Raw genomic sequence first — 20,951 nt, forward strand, 5'->3', positions numbered from 1 at the left:
ACTTGCAGCACAGACAACCACACCTGGCATGGACTACAGAGATTTATAGCACACCTTTGTCAGGAGCAGTTCAGATCAAGGACTTAGCAACGGCATAGAGCCAACACTACCCTGCAGTTTGCCTCTCTGGCAATGTGTTACACTAAAAGGTAAAGCAACCCAAGAGACATGTACTGTTAGGTCCTCTAGATGGTCACTACTGCATACAGTGGACTTTACTTTCAGCATGTTTAAAAAGTGACTGGACATCAGTATGACAAATACTTGTTGTGTGTATAAACTTCTCTGCATGACTTGGCAAGCTATATAAAATTCAACATGGAGAGTTCTTTTGACTTAAACCAGATCATGAAATGTCCCTCTTGTAGCTTAACAAATTCATAACACATTTTCAGCACTTCCTGATGTTCTTACTAGCTCTAATCTTGCCACAGACAATGCTCAGAAGATGTTAGCATCTTGGTGTTCGTTTGCAGGTGATCTACACAGGAGCACTGCAAGCCTGCCTACCTAAAGGACTATGTTTGCTGAAGTTTGTGATCCGAGGAGTGGGGGGGGGGGGATGTTGTGTATGCGGACTTGAATGAAAACTATTGTGTGTGTGTTCCTGCCTGGCTCACTGGAGCTGTAAGGACTGAGCTTGGGGACTCAGGAACAATGGACAGCAGGATACAAATACCTGTTGCCCTGCTCCAATCACGAGCCCCTGGTGGGTTTGAATGACCCAAAGGTGTGCTAGCGTGGGAACCTTGTAGTGTATACAAGTTGGCCCCATTGCCCCTGTTAGTTCTTAGTGCAGCCCTATACTATGCTGTACTTAATAAAGAGCTATGATCACTACCACCTTGCTTCTTCCTTGCGTTGAACCCACTATATCAGGGGTGGCCAACAGTAGCTCTCCAGATGTTTTTTGCCTACAACTCCCATCAGCCCCAGCCATCAGCCATGCTGGCTGGGGCTGATGGGAATTGTAGGCAAAAAACATCTGGAGAACTACCATTGGCCACCCCTGCACTATATTATACAGCTTGTGAGGAAGAAGTAAACTGACAGACTGTTGTGAGTTGGAGTGGCCAGCATACCACAGTACAGTCTGAGGTCATGAGGGAGTAAGAGAGGGCAGAGTTCACAGACCCATATCTTACCTAAACACAAAAGCACATGCTTATTTCCTTCTTCTGTGGCAGTTATCAAAGTACTAGGAAAGTTTTTGTTTGTGCGTTCCTTTCTATAAAATCATATACTGCTGTACATACATAGTTCTGCCAGCTCATAACTAAAACTGAAAATGAATATAAGTTAATGGGATGAGGGATCAAAGCCTAGAGCGTACGCAGTTCATGTAAATATAGATTCACACATTTATTTTAAATGCACAAAGCAACTATGGTCTTCATACAGGAAGCAAACTAAACTTTACAAATCAACATATCCCTCTTGTTAATCATTTGCTAAGCAGAGTTCAGGGTTATATATACCAAAAAAGGTTGGATCTGTGCATGCTACTGTTTTGTGATAAAGAGCAAATTGTTGATTAACAACCTGTGCAGAAAACCTAACTAATAACCTGTTTTAAAGATATACAGCATGTATAAGGGTTTAAGGAATACAGTGCTTGCCATTTCCTACAGGGCAGGCTCAGATACTGCATCTGCACTACAAAGAAAGACCCAAACTACAGTGTTTCAAACTGCAGTGTTTTCCACATTGCTGTCCTACCATAGGTTAAATACAGGGCTTTTTTTCCCGGGGGAACATGGTGGAACTGAGTTCCAGAACCTCTTTGAGGAAACAAAATCCCCCCCCCCCTCAAAAAAAATGTTCAAATGTTCATGAGGGGAACTTGTGTGTTTCTCCTTCATTTCCCTTTTGAGATTTCCGGCACCTCTTTTTCCAGGAAAAAAGCTTTAGTTAAATAGAACCTTTTATCCATCAAGATAACAGTGTTTGTGGCACATTAAAGAAGTGCTGCAGCAGCCTAAATATGGCTCCTAGAATTTATCCATCAAGATTCTTCTTTGCTTGTTCACAGTGGATAGCCACATTCTCAACCAGAAGAGCTACATGACTATTGTATTGCACACCACTGACCAAAAACACATATAATAAAACAATATTAAATATGTAACTACAACCTTTTTTAATTACCAGAGTACTTCTAGTTTCTTCTTCCCCTCACTATTGAGCTTTAACCAGCCCGTGGGCATCTTGAGTGACACAACCTTGATAACATCACCATGGACAATTTTTGTTATGTTTCAAAAATACAAAAGGGCTCATTAATGATGACATTACCCTAATGACTAAACAACTCCTGCCTTTTCTTCCATCACACAAGATTGGTTCAGAAAGCTTGAAAAGCCACCAAGACAAAGCCCTAGACATAGCGAAGGACTGTGAATACCCTAACAGTGGCACACTGTACATATTTACTCAAATACAAGTCCCACTTTGTTTAATGGGATTAACTCAGATAAGTGTGCACAGGATTAAAATTTAAGCAGTGCACCTCACAAACATGTGGTGGCTTAGAAAAGGTCTGATACTCACAGCACAACTCGCCAAGTAAGTGCTCAGTGGACTTTGCAAGGGAAGGACAGATACAATGCCCTCTTCTATCCTCTGCAGAGCCTGTTTGGTCTAATCTAGTCAACACCTGCAGCAAGAAGGCAAATATGTAAGCAGAGGATGCACCAGCCTCCCACAACAGAAACCTGCTTGGGTAAAGGCTTGAGCGTTCCATGGGGGAGGTCAAAGCCAGCACCACTGCTAGCTCCCAGAAGGCTCCTGCAGCAGGAAGCACATGCTCTCTTTGCTTCCTTCTCTGCCTTGTCTCTCTAGGACAAAGCACGGCAGTTCAGGCAATAAAATGAAATTGTCCAGATGACAGACAACAGCCATATGGCCATGGAAAAAGGGATAATTTATGCAGCAGCTTACAACTTTTAATGCCAGTAGCTCACAACTTTAATGCCAGCGGCTCACAACTTTAATACCAGTGGCTCACAAAGCAGAATTTTTGCTCACAAGACTGTGAAGTTTAGAGGGAACAATGCTGTCAAGCTGCAGCCAATTTATAGAAGACTCCAGGAAGGGGACTTCAAGACAAATGAGAAGCAGTGGTGGTTTGCCAGTGCCTACCTCTGCAGTGTCTTCCTTGAATAGCTCTCTTCCAAGTACAGACCCCACTTAGCTTCTGAGATCTGGTGGGATCCAGCTGCATCATGCTGCCTTCCCAGGTGGGCAGCTGTGTTGGTGCAAAGCTGCAGAACAAAATTTGAGTCCAGCGGCATTTTTAAGACCAACAAAATTTTATTCAAGGTATGGGCTTTTGTGTGCACTCACACTTCTTCAGATACAATGAAATGGAAATTACCAGCCCAGACATATAGGCAGAGGATGAGCAGTAAATTAGCATACAGCATAATGAAAATGTTAACAGATTCAAGAACCAAACAGGAATTTTAAAAAGGTAAAGGTAGTCTCCTGTGCAAGCACTGAGTCATTACCAACCCACGGCAGACTTTTTATGGGGTGGTTTGCCACTGATTTCCCCAGTCATCTACACTTCACCCCCAGCAACTTGGGTACTCATTTTACCGACCTCAGAAGGATGAAAGGCTGAGTCAACCTTGAGCCAGGTACCTGAACCCAGCTTCTGCCGGGATTGAACTCTGTTTGCCATTTATTTGGGTTTATTTCCCAGGAGGAATGGCCATGTTTACATTGGAGATTGATGGGCAGATGTATCCTTAGTTGTGGAATACTGAGAGTAATTAACTAAGACCCTTGCCATTATGCTCCATCTGTCCCCCCTCAAGTATGAGGTGACCTTACAGCATCTTCACTTCAAAGAAGAAGAAAAATACACATGTAATTCTAAACCTAGGCCAGAAAACTAGAAAGGTTAAGGGGCTAAAAGCACTGGATTAGGATCTGAGAGACCTGGGTTCCAATCACCATTGTCATGGGAAATTGCTGCATGAATTTATGCCGGTCAATCTCTCTCAACAGGATTGTTGTGGGGAGAAAAATGTTGTAAGAAGCTTTGGGTGATCAAGGGAGAGAAAGAAGGGTATAAACATCTAAATAAAACAAATACATCTGACTCTTCATGTTGCAAATTGACTAAAATATACTGGAAATAGTTACACTGCAGACCTATCATCAGGCCTCCCACATACATATGTGAAATAGTGTACCTTGAAATTAAACCTGTTCAAAGGACAGCATGCCAGAAAATCAGAAACTGTGGAAGTCATAAAACTATGGATTAGCATTCATTAGCAGCTACAAAAGGGGCGTGTGTAATCTATGAAGGATAGTAGATTTTTGTTTTTCCTCATTTTAATTCTCCTTTCAACAAAGCCATAATCACAGATTGAAAAACTAAAGCGACTGTTCAGAAATCCAGGTTGTAATCTGCCCAAGCTGTTTCATTCAGCATGCAAATCAAATTTACTTAAGTAGCTACTGAACTGCTATTGACATCTCCTTACCCCTATACCAACTACCATTCTGCCTACTTAATACTAGACAGGGAAGATCAGCAATATGTATGAGCCTCTTTCTTCGTTGTATGAGGCAGTACTTATTAAATGGTGTTTAGACTTTGCTGTGTGTGTGTTTGTGGGTTTTGTTTTGGTTTTGGTTAGGGGAAAGGATAATCTTATTGCAGCACAGTCAATGGAAGGAAGCTTGCATTAATCCATGCATCATTCTATATAATTATTAAACCAGAAAGCAAAAGAAGATAAAATGAATACAAGTTTTCTATAACAGTAATAGATTTTTGTCAAGCTGGTCATAGCAAACACCCTCTTCCAACAACCTAAAAGGCAATTCTACATACGGACATCACCTGGAAGGTCAGATGCTGAAGCTCAAATACTTTGGCCACCAAATGAGAAGGGAGCACTTTCTGGGAAAGACAGAAGGCAAAAGAAGAAAGGGACAGCAAAAGATGAGATGGCTGGACAGTGTTATTGATGCTGGAAAACAGGAGGGCCTAGCGCGACTTGGTCCATGGGGTCACAGACTTGACTGTGCGACTGAACAACAAAAAAACCCAGTAAACTGAATGTTTCCCTTTATTTATTGACTTCATTTCTCTTCTCCCCAGTGAGGACCTGAAGGGGCTTGCCATTCTCTCTTCCATTTTATCCTCACATCAACTCTATAAGGTAGACCCAAGTGGGCAGCCGTGTTAGTTTGAGTCCAGTGGCATCTTTAAGACCAGCAGAGTTTTATCCAAGGTATAACCTTTTGTGTGCACTCACACTTCTTCAGATACAATGAAATGGAAGTTACCAGTCCATACCTATAGGTAGAGGGTGAGCAGCAAATTAGCATACAGCATAATAAAGATGTTTGGCAGATTCAAGGACCAAACAGGAATAAAAAGCTTCATTTATATGGTTACCATTTGTTTGGGTTTCATTCCGGGGGGGAGGGAGGAGAACATAGTAAAGGAAATAACCATGTCAAAATTGGAGACTGGTGGGCAGACGTACCCTTAATAGTGAAATGCTGAGCGTAATTAACTGAGATTCTGTCATTAGGCTGACAGCATATCACCAGTTCAAGATCATCCAGTAAGCTTCCCTGGAAAAGTGAAGGTTCAAATCTGGGTCTTCTAAATCCTAGTCCACCACTACACCACACTGGTGCTAATAACGGCTTTAAAGGAACAGCTAAAATGAACTTTTTGTGTATTCATTAGTTTAATTGCATATTTACAAGTTCATTTCCTAAAGATATATTGTTAAAAAACCTAATCACAACCTTCTGAGGCTGTGAGGACTATTTTCTTTAATGGGGACGTCTATGCATCTCTTATAAACTATGTGCAGAATTCTTAACTGTACCTTGATGAAACAGAGAGCCTTAATTATAGGGGGGTATGAAGTTTTGCAAACAAGTTCCAACAAATAAATTGCTGAACATACTCACTAAGCATTGTGGTATCTAAAGTTAACGTTCTAATAGGAATGTGTACAAACAACTTCCTTGTTTCCCCTGCACGTATCAGCTTTATTTTATTGTACTAGTTTAGTTTCCACACAAAGTACACTATCAAGCCAAACTCAGAGACTGGAGCACCAAGGATTTCAAGATAAGACTTGCCTGCTATAAAAATCAATGAGATTTAATGCTTAACCATGGCTAGATGGTGCTTGGTACTTTCAGGACGATATAGGTAAACCTGAATCTGCTCATATTTACATATGAAAATACTGCAAACAGCAGCATCCCAAGACCTGCAACTGGTCCTCCCTAATTTCACCCACATCATCTGACAAACAAAATGCTTAAGTCAGTTGAATGTTAGAGACGTACTAACTGTGCTTCACTCTGACCTGGATGGCTCAGGCTAGCTGGACCTTGTTCAATCTAAGAAGAGTCAGTCCCAGTTAGTATTCAGATGGAAAACCACCAAGGAGTGTCAGAGTCACTCCATAGAGGGAGGCCACCTCTGAGTGGTTCTTGCCTTGAAAAACCTATGAAGTCACCATAAGTCAGCTGGGACTTGAAGGCAATTTCCACCACCAGCCATACTTCAATTGGACAAAGGTCCCTTGTCTTACCCATTTATTTTTCATTACAGCAATAGGTTTTCATTAAGGTAACAGTAATAGACAAATTAACATCCAATTGTTTAGCCTGCTTACAAATAAGTCCAACTCTTTGTAAGGATTCCTCCAGTCTCTCTTTCTGTGAAGGTTCATACCCCATCTGCCTGAACTGACAGTGTAATAGCTTCTCCTCTTTTGCCCACCCACCCCCATCTGGCTCCTCCAGCCCCTCTAGAGATCCTGATTGGCTGCTAGCTGCTCTGCTCCCACACCAACTAAATGGGACTGGGATTTTTCAGAAAGGGACAGGAGGACCTTTGCCCCTCCGTCATAGCATCCCTTTAGTGTATTAGATTAATGCTATCATGAACTGCCGACAGCCAAAACAGTAAGATAAATCTTCCAGAAACCAGCTGCAGAAGTGCTTCCTTCCCCCAAAAGGTCCTCTAGCAATGGACAAAGCTCAGGCCAAAATCCCTTAAGTTCTTGAGCTAAGCAGAGTTTTCAAAAGGTTGTGAACACAACAAAAGAACAGCAACTGGAGGAAATGCACAAAGCAGGTCCTGCTCCAGGAATCAAAACAGGTAAAGAGATCCAACCAACATGTGGAGCAAAAAAGGCAGATATGTCCTATAATCAATTAAAGCAGGAACTGAAGAACCATTGAATCACCACTTTGGCAACCTGTCAAAAAAAAAAAAGAACAAAAACCTCATAATGTGACTGAATACCATAGAGATTTTACGCACCATATATTACCCAGCCAGCATAGAAGTCCTGGGAAAAAATATGATTCTGTAATTAACAATTAAAATCAAACGTATATAAGTGCACAGGACACAAATCTGAGGCTGCATTATAATTTGCCTGAATGTTAGAATGCTTCACTAGGCAATTCTCACTTCTTTTTATATGAAGCATGAAGGATGTTAACTTGATTGAAAAAGATGCTGTGTATACAGAGCTTCCTCCCAGAGTTATTATTGCCATCAGCATGTTCACTTCCATACACAACGGCAAGGTTTATAAAGAGAAGGAGGGAGATACAGTGTTAACTGCCGCTCAGCACTGAAATCCTTGACAGTCACTCTACAATTGTTGCAATGTCTATAGACTGGGAAATAGTTTCCAAGGGTGGAGAGAAATTATCTGAAATACATTTTCATTATTTCCATGCATACATTCTCATTATTATGATTATATTATTAACAGTCTGCCTTTCCCACTGAGACTCCAGCCAGATTACATAATGCATAATAATGTACATAAAGTTACATGATGTATTCAGGGTGGAGTATAACAATGGTATTTCCTAAAGTTTGAATTTAAACATATTGTCTTTTATTTGCATCATTTATTCATTTAATTCGATTTGTATCCCGTCCTCCCCGCCGAGGCAGGCTCAGGGCGGCTCACATATGCCCATGCGTATACATTAGTATAAGCATATAATAAAAACATAAAGATAATAAAAGCAATTTAAAACACAGAAATTAACATTTCAGGTGCTATGGTCTTAAGTTATGTTGCCTTGCTATTCCAGTTAGGTGTTCTCCACAAAGCAAATCTTAGTGGCCCAGATGTTCTATATAGAGCAGATTGCAAGAGGTGGTCCAGATATTTTTGGAGATTGTAGTAGTCAGCAGTCTATACCCTGCCTTCTCTCCAGTGGGGGCCCCAAACAGCTTTCATTGTTCTCTCCTTTATTTTATCCTCCTGTGAGGTAGGTTAGGCTGGCCATGTATGACTGGCCCAAGAAAGCTTCCATAGCAGTGAGGATTATCATGAATGACAAACTAACACATGTTCTAACTCAAAATCAGTATGCAAAAATCCCACAGAATCGTAATGAATTGAGAAGAGGGAAGATAAACCATTCTGTGCAATTCTCCCCTCCCCCCACCCCCCCCCAAAAGTCAGTTGGTTTAGAATGGTGTAACCCTGTTTGGGACTGAAGTGTAAGTGTTGCCTGGTAGAAATCACTTGAATAAGTGTGTACACACATGCACTGCAAGTAACATACAAAGCAAGACAAAACTTGCTCTGTGCATACTCTTAACTAGTAACATATAAACACTAAGCACCGCAATGGTTAATTAACTGGGAAGAACAATAAAGATTATTTCAACAACAAAGTGCAATTTTACAGTGCAATTACTCTGGGAAATGCTGTATTCCACAATAGCAGCTATGCCTGAAGGAATAATGTCTGGACACCCTGCAACAAGTAATAATTAAATAACACTAAAATAACTGCCAGAACCATTTGTTCCTGTTGCCAGTACCAAGAAGCACACAAAAGGCATGAATGAATGCGCCTTAAATTTCACCTGGAAAGATTGTATTACTGTGAAACCCAGAATTCCCTTAATCAAGTTTTTATAGTTTAAGAGAGATAATTAGGAATGTGACAATACTAATCTTCTGACTGGCAGTGAAGTGACAGCATTTTATGCAATATATCTACTGGGTATTTCTATAGCGATCCACAAAATGATCACACAAAATTCTATATCTAGCACCATTCCTGATTGCAGAAATTAGCCAGGTGTTTAATTTAAGTTCAAGAAGGGAGAATGAGCAGGGATGTGGGAGAACGTGAGCTCCAAATCCCGGACTGTTATGCACGGCAGCCTTATAACAATGGACAATGCTCCAGCCAAACTCACTTTGCTAGACTGTTGCTGGTGCTATTCAGTTTAATTATTACACAGATCTCCCTGTATATGTGTATATTGTTGGGGGGGTTAGCTTCTAATTGAGGAAGCTGGCATCAGATCAGCACTAATAACTAACTATAAAGCTTATTAACTTGCTTCAGCCATATGTTAATACCTTCCTTACCTTTTATACTGACATTTCTCAAGAAAGTCTCTTGCCTAGCATCCAAGGAAAAGGAGCGCAACTGGGAAAATTTGAAGCACAGATATTTTCCATAAAAGGCTAGGCTGCAGCAATAAGTGTCTGTGGGAAAAGACAAGGGACAAAAATGCCTGGCAATGAAGATTAATGGAAGTGGAATACAAGCGAATTGTCACTGCTCTGTTGCAAAAAAAGTCAAAGTCTTACTGCTCATGAGCACCAAACTATATAAGCACTTTAGACATAGGGGGCAAAGGTGAAATATCAGTCACAGATTAGACCAGTGGTCACCAATAGCTCTTCATTACTTCCTCCCCACTTCAGCACTTTTCTGCATGCCGTTCTCAGTAACTCTTGCCCTTTGAATACTGACTTCTGCGCCTTCCCAACAGCAATATATTGTGCAAAAAAAGCTCTATTTCCAGGCCATTCCACACACAGACACACCCTCCAATTTTCTAACACTTGAGTAACTCTGGTAATTACAAGCTACTAAATGAATTCATTACAGACCATTAAGAGTGTAGCAGTTTCATGTAAAGAAAAGTGCAAAGAAAGCAAATACCAGAAATTCATTAAGAGACTCTCAGTAATAGCCACACAATGAGAGAATAGAGAGAGCTGGGAAAGCATTAAAGTCCCATCTCCTGAGGTTCTGTAAGCCCTGTCTTCACACTAGATAATAGACATTTTTCTGAACCCATGGGGAATAGAAACTTGTGATTTTTTAAAAGTAAAAGCAGATATTCATATCGGAGTATGCACCCGATTTTCCACATGACCACAAAATTCAATGTCCCTATAATTCTGGTCATAACTAGGATAATATCTACGGTGGAATAACTTTCAAACCCACAATTAAAACACTGTGTGTTAAGGCAAGTCGACAGATAACTACATATTACAAAAATTAAACCTGAAACTTTATTTTCCCAAAAGTAATCATTAGAAACTACAAATGTGGTTCAGGTCAGAGGATTGCTCCCATACATCATTCTGACACCTAAAGGTGACACAACACATGATTCACATGTAAAAAACCGTAGGCATAATGCCAAACCCAGAAATAAGTCTGGGTATCCTTGAATTCATGCACTCGAATCACTCCTCTCCTGCACAACTCAGAAACTGAGCACTGTTGCAGTAAACCACAGTTCATTGATTTGCCCAAATAACAAGCTATGATTTTGTTGTCTTCTCTCCAAGTCATCATTCCAAGTCACGGTTTATGTTTGGAGAGAATAAAATAAAGCACAGCTAGTGATCTGGGCAAAGCAACAATAATTTGTTATAAAAGCAGAACTATTTGATTGTCGAACACACATGAGGGAAGGATGTTAGAACACAACAGCTCTTTTAGTCACTGTGTTTGAACCTTGTCCTTATCTACTTCTATGACACTTATATAAACCCTTCGTACTTATATAAACGCTTTGGTGGGAAGGGCGGGATATAAACTGAAATAAACTGAAACTACATTACATCACCATAAATACATTTATGAATGCTAGTTCCTATGACCATCTGTTAATGCACACAAACAAACCCCATGTTTGGGTCATGCAGATGAAGGATACGCTACACAGAGAGAGACGAGTGAGAACCCAGCCAGCCCCTATTGATTTCTATAGAATGAAATCAGTAGGCTAGAGTCAAAGCTGAAAGGTAATGGCCTTAGCCTTCACTTCAAATACTGGAACCATCAGTCAGGAAACACATTTAGCTCCATGCTAACTGAATCTCAAGTGCACACCTTTCTTTCCAAGCAAGTGAGCAACCGCTGTTTATCTGTATAAGGGAACTCTCAGAGCTGCAACTGAAATGACTAAACAATGGAAGAGTTATCTATCCATCATTTCTGACAACAGAGATCAGGTCTTCAAGAACAGACAATTCATGGAGGTACATGAAATATGCCTCTGTAAGGAAAGACACACATTGCACACAGTACCATCCACAGGTGTCCCTTCAAAACACACAAACTCACTCCTTATAATGATGATGGGCACTTTTCTGTGATTTCATGTTATTTAAAACACAAGCACCCTTCCTCAAGTTCTGCAAAAACACTGCTCCATTATAGGTAAAGGGGAAAAAGAAGAGAATCCTGAGACGTCTTAATAGTTTAAAGGAGCCATGTGCTAAGTAAAAGGTACAAAATCTGCTGCTGGCAGCACTCTCTATCTAGGTTGGGGCCCCTTCCACTTATACAGTCTGAGCTATTTTAGAAATATGGGATTTCTACATATACCCCATCACTGCAGCCTCTTGCATGCATGGTAGGACAATCTATATATACACATTTTAAAACAAAACAAAATACAGACTGTCATTTGTTGATCTTGGCCCATACGCATCCTGCCTAGGCAGCAATCCTATGATCACTTTCCTAGGAGTAAACCCCAGTGAATAAAATAGGACTTACTTCTATGTAAATTATACTCTGTGTAAAATTGAAGTTATTTTGTACTGCACTAAAATTCCTCCCAGTAATAATTACTGACTAGGTTCAGCTCATGAACCCTTTACCGTTCCCCAGCTATAAACACAACAGGAGCCCCACTTTTTTTCTCCTGTGCACCATCATGCTCTAAACATTTCTACTTAAGCAAAGATTCTCCTCCACCCTCCCAACACACTTTTCTCTACCACAAACTCAAAAAGGTACACTAATTCCTAGATTAGAAACAAAGATAGTTTATAGCTGCAGAAAGATTTTCCCTTTGGGGACTGAAAAATTACTCAGATCTTTCATTCACAGAAGAATGATTGACTTGCCAATTACTGTGTAACTGCTCTTCCTAGTGCTTACAGTTCCTATTAGTGGCACGTAGAAATGCTCACCATCATGGAATTAAAGGTGGGTTCTTAAATGAAAAGCATCTTCATTAGTAACACTAAAATCTTATCCTTGTATGATTTATATTGCAAAATTACGTTATAAGTAAGCAAGAGTGGGTGGGAACTATTAAGAAGAAAAATTAAGTATAATTATAGTTGCAACTCTTCAAGATGAGATTTTGAAAAACATATTACACAACACCGACTGCCGAAAAGTGCTTTGGAAAGAAAGTTATCCTGAATACTAAAGTCTTGTAAAAAATGAAAGTATGTATTTTTCAAATGGACCATGCCCTCAAAAGTCAATTAGGCTCAAACAAAACTGAACAATTCATTTGTTTACAATAATGGGTGCATTCACACTACACTAAATGATGCATTTTGCAACTGGATTTTTGCTATTCTTTCACAGTAAAAATCCAGTTGCAAAACACAATATTTAGAGTCAGGGCAGCCCTAGACTATCTGGCATTCTAGGCAAGGCTAACTTTTGGCACACATACCCCCCGCACTGATAACATCACCGAGTTGCATGAGAGCACCCAGTTTGGCACCCCCAGAAGACTAGCTAGTGCCCTAGGCAATCACCCAGTTTGCATAGTGGCAGGGCCACCCTGTTTAGAGTAGAGTGAAAGCACCCAATGACTCCTTAAGATTGTCAAATTGTGGCATTTCACAACATGCTCTATCTCTCTGAAATCTAAACTGATTCTGATAAAAGACAACAGTTAGAAAAGAAAAAAGTTTTTACTAATAGCAGAGCTCACATATTAACAGAATTAGATAGTTATAACACAATACTGCATAATTTCCTTACCAGGGAAATGATAAAGTAAACAAGACACTTGGTACCAACACTCAAGGATGTAAAGATACAATCACCACAGAAATATAATGCTGGCAACTAGCAAGGAAACCCACTGGAATACACAGAAATAATATGCTTGAAAGCTACATGCAATACAAGGGAATACAGAAAGTGCTTCTTCCACAATGGCTTTGTATTCAAATTACTGAAACCAGTTGCACAATCATTTGTACAGACAACACATAGTATAATACACTTTCTTGATACAGTTTTGACCATTTCCACAAGGTGTGGTCAAGTCCCAAACTGTATTGAGAAAGTGTATTATACATATATATTGCTGTGTGTTGTCTGCACACACTGGTTGTACAAGTGGTTTCATAATTTGAATACATATACAGCACAAACCAGAGGGGGGTGCGGAAAGTCTTTTGGGAGCAGATGAGCTGCTACGTGGGCGCAGGAAGGGTTTGCGCTGATGTACGACTGATGCTGCCACAGTGGAGGGGAGTTACGTGGGCGGGTGGCCACCCGAGTGCCACTCCGCCCAAGGGCAGCAGTGCCAGAGGGCTGCGCCCGAGCGCGGGCAGAAGTGAGGTGGAGTGCGGCATTCAGGAGGAGAAGGGGGTGGAGTTGGGGGCATGGCCAGGCTTAGGCGGCTTCCTGAGCAGTTTGGCCCATGATATACCCACCCCGAAAGGCGCAACATTACGCCTGCAAAAATAGCGATGTGTCTCACAGGCACTCATTGAAACCAAAAACAAAGGTCGTCTCTGCCACTGTGGAAGCTTGCAAATCCCTTAGAGAGCGGTGTGATTGCCTCACCAATCCCCTTGCACCTCGGCCTGGCGAGCCCCCTCCCCAGCGCCCAATTGCGGCACCCCCTCCTAGAAATACTTCCGTTCTGCCTCGCACAACTCAGTTGTTAGGATCAGGTTTGCATGATGGGAAGCTCTGCCAGCGAGCTCCCGGCCATACAGACTTAGAGTGAGGGACAAGCAGGCACGTTGGTGACAGGTTTTGCACTGTGCAGTTGCTTTGACAGTATCTTTGACTTGCGAGGGGGAGAGAGAGGTCTCTCCCCTGGGGCTAACTGTTTCCAGGTCTCCACAGGTTCCGGGCTCCCAGAGGCTCTGCATGGAAAGACTGTTGCCCATGGCTGGGTAAGTTCCACTGTTCCCCCCCACCACCCATCCTCCCCCTCCCCTCACCCTCGACTGCTCAGTGTGCAAGCATCTCTGGCACTTGAACCCAGCAGTGGGCTCCAGCAGGGGGCATTTGGTGCGCTCACTCCCCTGTGCTGCTGCATGCTCCCTTCCCTTGGTCTGCCATCTGCTGCATTCCCAACCCCTAGAAGGGCACGAGGGGGAGGGATGTGGCAGCTGCCCCGATGCGGGGAGGTGGGTCAGAGACTGTCCCTTTAAGAAAGCGCCTGGCTGAAATGCAGCCTGCTCTTCCAGCTGCCGCCCCCGCAGGTGCTCTTGAACTCTGTCTCCGTTTTGCAGATGGGACTCCAACACAGAGGCTTCCGCGTGTGTTGCTCCACCACCACCCCCCACTCCCTCAGCTGCTTCTGCCTGCCGCTTGGAATGGAGCCCCGCTCACAGCAAGACTGCCCAGCACGCTCCAGGGAGACTGTTGCACTCTGTTCCGGAAAAATAAAGTCTGAGCTGTGCCCTCTGTTGTCTCTCCTGCTTGGCATCTGCTGCACGTTCCCGATGCAAATCCCCCGCTCTGTCAGTGGCCTCTCTGAGAGAATGCCTGGGAGGGTGGGCAGACTTGGTTCTTGGGGGGGGGGGAATGGGCTATGAGCCGCTACACTGCCCCTGCGTGGCTGGACAGGAGAGGGAGGTGCCACCCCTCAGCCTGCCCGGGCTGATGTCCCACCCGACCACACAGGGCTGTTGTGCGCTGGGCACTTGGGGGGGGAGCCGCTGAAGCGGATGCATGCCCAGTGGTTTGCACTCTGAGTTCTGCAGCCCCCAGGGGAGGTGTTCCTTGCACATAGCAGGGGGCAGCAGCAGGACAACACTGGGGGGGGGCTCCAGGGGGTGTCTTTCAGACTTGGTCTGGCCACTCCCAGACACACATTCCAACCGCTGTCTAGGACAGTGAACTCCTGCACTTGTTCGCGCATGCCGACCGCCACGTATGTCTGGATTGGGCTGATATTGAATCAACACATGGTGTTTTTTCTATTAGACTAATTTGTTCACCATGGTCCCTTAGTTTTACTGCATGTTTCTTTCACTGTGGCGACAGGCAACAGCCTGTTAGCATGCAGCATCAGTAACAATGTGCTGAATCTCAGGAGATGCTACCAATGCCCACACATCTGCCATTTCCCCTCTGCAAAACATCCTAGCTGAACAGTAGGTACAAGAGAAACACACAACTTGCTTCTGTGGAGCAGGAAGTAAAAAAGCCAAATTTCACTTGTTACTAGAAACAATTATTGGATATAAACCCCACATCTGTGAAACCCATACTGAAAGTCCTTCTCTGAAACTTATAATAGACAACTTGAGTATGTTTACACGGAAGCACTGTCCAAAATAATGCTGCAACTTACACTCAGGAAAAGAATAGCATCCATAGTGCCCTTTAAATATCAATGATGTTGGAGGTTCAAAAAAAGGGAGGAAGAGTCCAGCAGTAGCACATATTTTACAATCTGTTTATCAATGTTCTTCTAAAATGAGGCATTTTGCACATATCTACCCATTAAGTCTCCAAAAATACAAGTAACAACATTTTTGAAGAGCAGAGCAATCTAAAAATATGAACACAGGGTGCTCCAATGTATTTCAGTGGCTAGGCAACAAAGGCCAAATATCCATGACATTGCATTACATTAAATAACACTGACAATTTGCTGCCCTTATTGGGACAGACACTCAGTGAACCCATATCAACGTTTGTGAGGCAGGGGGGAGCCTACAATAAATCAAGAAAATTACACAGTACTTGAACTGCTGACCCCACAGCCTAAAGAGAAATTGACTGACCAACCAATTATAAATAATTCAACATAATTGCTTTGAAAAATTAAGGAAATACAAAACACAACATGCTGTTAACAACTCAGGCATAAAAACCTGATTGACAGTTTCAGGCAACAAAAAAAAATCCACAGCGTTATATCAATGTCAGTTCCTGCATAACTGGGTGACCAAAATCTAGAATGTTACCATTCCACTGCACTCTCTACACACAGGTAGTTCCACTCCATGCAAACACAGTTACCTTGAGTAATGATTTTTAAACAGAATGTTTAGCCACCTGCTCTAACAGACTTGTGGGGCAAAGGCAGGAGTGTTAATGTGTTCAAGCCACAGAATTCTTAACTTGAATGACAAGTACCACAAAACAGCTCCCATCTACAGATGTTAGAAAGAGGTTACACTGTCCTGGTGCGATCTAAGAAAACTTCACAGAATTCAAAAACACATGCATCTTATATTGTAAAGAGACTTACTTCACAAAGCACCAAGAAGTGTTCCTAAAGAAATCTTCAAAATGTCTACAATATGGGACAAAAGGTGAGAGAGAACCCTAAGAAGCAATACAATAAATATTCAGATAGATTATTTTAAAATTAAGAAAAAAGATTATTTTAAAATTCCCCTAAAAATTCATAGAAAGCAAGAACATTTTATCGTGTTCATCCATATCTTCAAAAATCTTGAAACGTAATCCTACACTTGGGTCTGAGGAGAAAGTAGAAGGAGAATTCTGTTGTGCCATCAGTGCTGCAGATGTCACTACAACATTGCAAATGCACCATACGGAGAAGTACAGCTGCCAGCCACACTCTCTGATTTAATGGTGGCCATGTACACTTCGCTATCTATGATAAATTTGCATACTGGGGGGGGGGACTGGAGAGGGCTAGCCCTGCCACTGGGCAAACCAGGCAACTGCCTATGGCGCTGGCCTTCTAGGGCTGCCAAATGATAACGTGACTCAGTGACATTATCAGTATGGGGAGGGGCACCAAAAGTTAGCCTTGCCTAGGGTGCCAGACAGTCTAGGGCTGGCCCTGGGGTGCGTTATTTTTCTCACTTTTAACATGTCAATTAGTCATAACTGTTTTAACAAAATTCCCCTGTCAAAAAGGCAGGTACAACTGAATACAGATGGGTCAGGTAATAGGCCAGGGGTGGCCAAACTGCGGCTCAGGAGCCACATGTGGCTCTTTCACACATATTGTGCGGCTCTCGGAGGTTGAGGCTTACTCTTGAGTAAGTGCATAGCAACAGGACTTCAGTTAGCCTCTGAGTGCTGACACATAGGTAGGCAACTATTTCCACCTTATGTGAAGCAGGGAAATAGGCAGGCTTGCAAGCTCTTCTCTTCCACCGCAGAGATCACCCAGGCACCTAGAGTGGGGAAAGAGTGCAAGAACCCAGGGAGCACATAAGTTGGCTGCGCCACTGAGTCCAATATTAAGAGTTTTAATAAAAAGTGTGTGTAGTATTTGTTCATGTCTTGTGGCTCTCAAACATCTGAAGTTTATTCTTTGTGGCTCTTGCATTAAGCAAGTGTGGCCACCCCTGGAATAGGCCAAGGAAGGGAACTCTCCTCCCTAATTTTCCTCTCAAACCTGTATCTAATGGCCTGGCACCTCTCTCTGTGATGCTCCAGAGAAACGGAGGAGGACTATTCTTTTCCTGACCACTAAAGGGCCACTTGTGATGGCAGTGAATGAAAAGGGAAACAGGTCTGAGGGCTCAAACCGCTTTGTGAAGTCACAGTATACCTCCACTAGGGGTGTGCATTTGGTTCGGCCGAACCGAATCAACCGCCAAATCACCCCTGATTCAGCTGTATACGGAATCGCATACAGCCGAATCCAACTGGGGCCCATTATGCGGGAGCCAAGTATGGCTCCCCATATACTTCCGTATAGATATTCGGAAGTATATGGAAATCCATGGAAAAGGAGGGAAAGGGGCTTCTGCAGCCTCAGGGGAGCTGTTTGCCTCCTTTCACGCCTTTGGTAGCCTTTTCCCGTCTCTCCCATAGCCTCCCTGGGATCAGGGGGGTGGAGGGGGAAGAGGAGCCCCAGCAGCCAATCCAGAGCATGCATTTGCAAAATGCATTGCAAATGCATGCTTTGCAGGGCTGTTGTGTAGCTGATCCCCCCAGCCATCAGCAACATTGCTGTTCTTCTGATCTTTTGCTTACTTGGGTATCCAAGTAAGCACTGTTGTCTGGCCAATCACAGAGCAGTGCTATTTTTTGAAACTGCTCTCTGTAGGGCCAGAGAACCTTTTTAAGGAGTCTGCCTGGCTGGACCCCTCCATTGCTGCTGTGTTGGTGTGTGTTGGTGTGAGAGAGAGATTGTGCTGTGCTAGCCCTTGGCCTCAGCTGCTGCTGCTCTCTCTCAGCCTTACCAGACTTGCCTGGAGTAGAGAAGATGTCTAAGGTAAGACAGCTTGAGGTTCTTGTTTTTTGATTTTAGTTGGTAAAAGGACTTTTTAAGACTCAGAGTCCCTTTACTCATCCAGATTTGGGTGGTGGGTAGCTTATTTGGGGTTAGGGTGTTCTGCTGGAGGAGGGGGCCTGGGGTGGGGTTTTTTGCCAATTTGCCCATATCTTACTTTAGTGAGAGGACTTTTAAAAGTGCAGTGTCCTTTCACTTTTCCTGATTTGGGTGGCTTGGATTTCTTGGGGTTAGGATGAAGGGGTTTTTTGGGGGGGGAGGGGTTGGTAAAGTTCCTGTATTGTTAAAAGTTAAGTTTTTTACTGTTTTAAAAGGATTCTGTGTTTGATTTGTTGCTGCTGTGTTGTGCTGCTGTTCCTTTTCTCTTTTGGTTCTGGTTCTGTGGGGGGGGGCTGTTTGGCCTAATTTTCATTCTTTAAAAGTCCACTTTTTAACAGTTGAGTTTCTTGGCCTTCTCCTGTTGTCCCTTTTCCTGGTTCTGGTTTTGGGGAGGGGGGGGAAGCTGGCACCTGGCACCCAGAACCAGCAGGCTTGTTGTGCTTGGCCAGCTCTCCCCATGTTGTTTGGGACAGGGCTGGAGAGCTGGCATCTGTAGATTGTGTGTTCTGTGGCAGGGAAGCTGGCACCTGGGTGAGTGACCCAGAACCAGCAGGCTTGTTGTGCTTAGCCAGCTCTCCCCGTGTTGTTTGGGGCAGGGCTGGAGAACTGGCATCTGTAGATAATGTGTTCTGCGGCAGGGAAGCTGGCACCTGGGTGAGAGACCCAAAGGCAGCATGCTTGTTGTGCTTGGCCAGCTCTCCCCGCGTTCTTGAGGGCAGGGCTGGAGAGCTAGCATCTGGGATTGCTGCAGCCAGGTCTGCAGAGCAGACCTTGAGCAGATTGTGTTTTGTGTGGCAGGGTTCATAGAGTAGATAGCGGTATATAGTGCATTTGGGTCCTATAGAGATTCTCTGGTGTGAAGTTAGGTTTGGCTTTGGGTGCCCCAGGAATAGGACCCCTTGGCCCAATCTTTTTGGGACTTGGGGGGTTTGTAGGGGAGAGTTCCCTGCAAATTTGGGAGCTTTCCCTCAAACCCCCTCCCCTCCATGTGGCTTCAAATATACCCTATTTGCCATTGATTTCAATGGCCCATAGGGTATAATGGGGCCATATATTCGGAAATAGCCGCGCATCTACCGTATATGCAGCTATTCCGACTACAGAATTCAGAAATATACGGGATTCCATATCCCCCCCCCCCCCCCCAATATTTCCGAATCCAGGTACTACCGGTTTTCTTTTTTTGCCCATCCCTAACCTCCACCTTCCCATAACTGCTACAACAAGGTATCATTTGACACCAGACACAGAAAGGTGTCATTAAACCGGAGAGGGAATTCTACAAGGTCGGGAGAGCGAACTCTGGGGGTTGGGGGGAGAGCCGGCTGCTTACTCGCAAGAAGGCCAGGCCCAGACCTGCTCCTGCTCCTCCCGCAGCCTCCTCTTGAACAGAAAGAACAAAAACTTCACAGCGAGCGACTGTGGGCACCGGCCAGGCGCGCCGCACGCTTCCGCCCGCACACCCCACCCCCTCCGCCGGGGGGCGCCGTCCCTCCCTCCCTCCCTCGCTCACCGAGGCACTTGATTTGGAAGCCGGCGGGCGGCTTGAGGGAGCGGCGCGTCCAGCCCTCGCGCAGCGCCTCCAGGTGCTCCTCCTTGCCTTGGATCAGCAGCACCTGCTCGTCGATCCAGCCCAGGAAGAAGGTCTCGGCCACCGCCGCCGTCACCTTCTGGTTCCAGAAGTGCTGCATGTTCTCCTGCTTGAAGTCGGCGAAGATCTCGTAGCCGATATGGTGGCGCCCCAACTCGCGCCCCGCCCGCTTGCCCTCCTCGCCCGCCGCCGCCGCCGGCTCCTCTCGGCGTTTGGCGGGCCGCTGCGAGGCAGCCTCGGAGCCGCCACCGCCGCCGCCGTAGGGGCTCAGGACGATGGCCAAGGAGTGAGGCGCGATCTGCAGGAACTTCTCCATCTTGCACGGCATCGCCGCCCGCCAGGCAGCCTTAAGGGGAGACCGTGCGGCGGCCCTGGCGCCCCGCCACCTGCAGCCGGGCCATGCGCGAGCGCCGGCCAAAGCCTCCCAGGCGCTCGCTGCTCTGCTCCGCTCCGCTCTGACCGCCCCCGCCGGGCCGCCGGCAGCTTGAGCGTCTCTCCGCCCCGCCTTCCTCGGGCTGCACGTGGGGGCCCGGCCTGCCTCCCAGCCTAGGCGCTCTGCAGGGCAGCTCCGCCCGCTGCGTCGCCTCCCCTCCGCCTGACCGGGAACCCGCTTCCTCCCAACTTCAGCTGGTTCGCGCCTCCCCGCAGGACATTTGTGCGTGTGCCGTTTTTTTACATTACATAAACGTTGGAAGTGCCTTGCCCTCGTGCCTTTGCAAGGTTGCC

The 20,951-nt window shown here is 44.5% G+C and overlaps 1 protein-coding gene across 1 annotated transcript in view; it reads right to left on the bottom strand.

Moving 5' to 3' along the window:
- The window catches only part of STOX2 (storkhead box 2), a 179,437-nt gene extending 158,884 nt beyond the window's left edge, over window positions 1-20,553 (bottom strand). The window contains exon 1 of the mRNA XM_060246459.1: window positions 20,148-20,553. Within this exon, the coding sequence (XP_060102442.1) occupies window positions 20,148-20,553 (406 nt within the window). The remainder of the gene's footprint in view (window positions 1-20,147) is intronic.
- Window positions 20,554-20,951: the final 398 nt, after the last annotated feature.

Source organism: Heteronotia binoei, chromosome 9, assembly GCF_032191835.1.
Source record: "Heteronotia binoei isolate CCM8104 ecotype False Entrance Well chromosome 9, APGP_CSIRO_Hbin_v1, whole genome shotgun sequence".
Classification (NCBI taxonomy): domain Eukaryota; kingdom Metazoa; phylum Chordata; class Lepidosauria; order Squamata; family Gekkonidae; genus Heteronotia; species Heteronotia binoei.